This window comes from Cyprinodon variegatus, unplaced genomic scaffold, assembly GCF_000732505.1.
Source record: "Cyprinodon variegatus isolate N-32 unplaced genomic scaffold, C_variegatus-1.0 Scaffold241, whole genome shotgun sequence".
NCBI classification, from domain to species: domain Eukaryota; kingdom Metazoa; phylum Chordata; class Actinopteri; order Cyprinodontiformes; family Cyprinodontidae; genus Cyprinodon; species Cyprinodon variegatus.
In genome coordinates this window covers 349,243-351,165 of record NW_015150694.1, presented here as the reverse complement: position 1 = coordinate 351,165, position 1,923 = coordinate 349,243, and the positions used below count along the sequence as shown (strand labels likewise).

General features: G+C 34.8%; 1 protein-coding gene across 2 annotated transcripts in view; it reads left to right on the top strand.

Annotated features, from left to right (window-relative positions):
• The window catches only part of grm4 (glutamate receptor, metabotropic 4), a 228,651-nt gene that overhangs the window by 184,193 nt on the left and 42,535 nt on the right, over positions 1 to 1,923 (top strand). For both annotated transcript variants that reach the window (XR_001481423.1, XM_015381787.1), the window contains exon 7: positions 1,056 to 1,256. Coding sequence is in view for 1 of the 2 variants with exons in the window: in XM_015381787.1 (XP_015237273.1) it covers positions 1,056 to 1,256 (201 nt within the window). In the remaining variant the exon portion in view is untranslated. The remainder of the gene's footprint in view (positions 1 to 1,055; positions 1,257 to 1,923) is intronic.

The following is a 1,923-nucleotide window of genomic DNA, read 5'->3' as shown; positions in this document are numbered from 1 at the left end:
GGTAATGAGGCAACCATCCGCAGGTGTGTGAGAAGGCCAACGAGAACCAGGCGCCCCCTGGTGGTGAAGGGAAAACACACAAAAACACAACCCACACAAACTTGATTCCAAACATAAATCAATAATTAATGTCATTTTAACTGTAGAGTCAATCAAACAGCTTCAGCTGAGCAGGAATCTACTGCAAGCAGGTTTACTAAAAATAAGAAAATTGAGCACATCACCCAAGTTCCAAAGTCCTCAATCTGGCTGCCTTTATATATCATACAGATAGATTAAGTTTACGCTGCATACCGAAATGGAGGGGCTGCATTTATAGGATAAAGGGTATTGAATTAACATTGTAGAATACTTTTCTTGTCGTAATGTCATCATACGATGTCATTATCATATCTTTGTTTATTTATTTCTATATTTAAAGAAAAACAGACAGCTCCATGGAAATTCAATTTGAGTGCTCTGTGAGTGTGAGCCAAATTAATTAGAAAATAGAGAAAGTTGTCAGTCCGTAATTGTTAACTTTTAAGCATCATTCATATTGAAGAAAGGGATAACTCAGTGCTGAAAGAAGGTTGTCATAAAGTTGCAAGCATTTAGGTACGGTGAGGCTATCATTGGGTAATCTCTGTAATTACCACCTAAAATTTGTGTTATGGCCTGGCAGCTCATGCTTGTGTGTCATTCATTTTGTAGAACGTTTTGACAAGTTTCAAAAATCTGTGGGAGGCTCATCTGCTTACATTGTTTATGATGCTGTGTTAAATGCTTTGCATGCAACTTTAATGTCATTGTATCTTCCTGTATGACTAAAATACATTTCCCATATGTGTAATGGGATATAGGCTTCTAGAATGGCCCAAACAATAACACAGATATTTCAGGACTGTGACCTCTATTTCTTCTTATTTGTTGTCATAAAAAAGTCCTTTAAAAAACACATAAAGATATATATGTCATTAAGTTGATCCAACCTAATCCAATAATAATACAACATAAATGAAACAAATATTAGATTATAAATGACTTTAATTTGTAAATGTAATTTTGTCTTTCAGATCAGGAGCGAATAGGAAAGGACTCGCATTACGAGCAAGAAGGAAAGGTGCAGTTTGTTATTGATGCGGTGTATTCAATGGCTCATGCTTTACACAACATGCACAAAGAACTCTGCCCTGGGAAGGTGGGTCTCTGCGCTAAAATGGATCCCATCAACGGAACCCACCTGCTCAAGCATATTCGCCGATTGAAGTTCTCAGGTCAGTTCCTTTAAAATGAAATATATTTATGAACTCACTAAGAGCAGCAACTAGCAACTATTTTGCTAATCAAATTATCTCCTGATCATTCACATCTTTACAATTTAAATAAAAAGCCAATAACATACACTTAATTACTAACTAAGACTATATTTCTATGAAGTGTTTTTATTTATTAAGTGAAACTGAAAACTGAAAAAAGCAAACCCAGAATAAGCAAGCTGTCATTTGCAAGTCCGATGGAACCAAGGTTAAGTCAGCATGTGTCTTACAGCTTGTTTTTTCTAAAATTTGTTCTGCACCTAATAGCTGTTCTGGTGTTTTCTTTTGTTTGGGTGTCTTTCCACTTTCTTTTCTTATTCTTTGTTTCTTGGTGGTGTAAAGGTCCTATACACACTGGCAATTGAATGTCCTACTTGCTTTCAAGTAATTATATTTTTGCTAACTCCTTACAAAATAAGAAGGATAATTATTTTCATAAAAACCTTCCTTAAGCACTTAATCTCTACAACAGGGGTGACCTTTTAGTACTTAGCTGTTATTTTTTCATGCTGTAAAGAAAACAAACTTGATATTTTGCTTTTATTTATGTGTAATTTTCCTATTGAACTCTGTTTTTTATATACAACCATTTTTACTCTTACATAGGCTCCGATTAAAGGGCTGT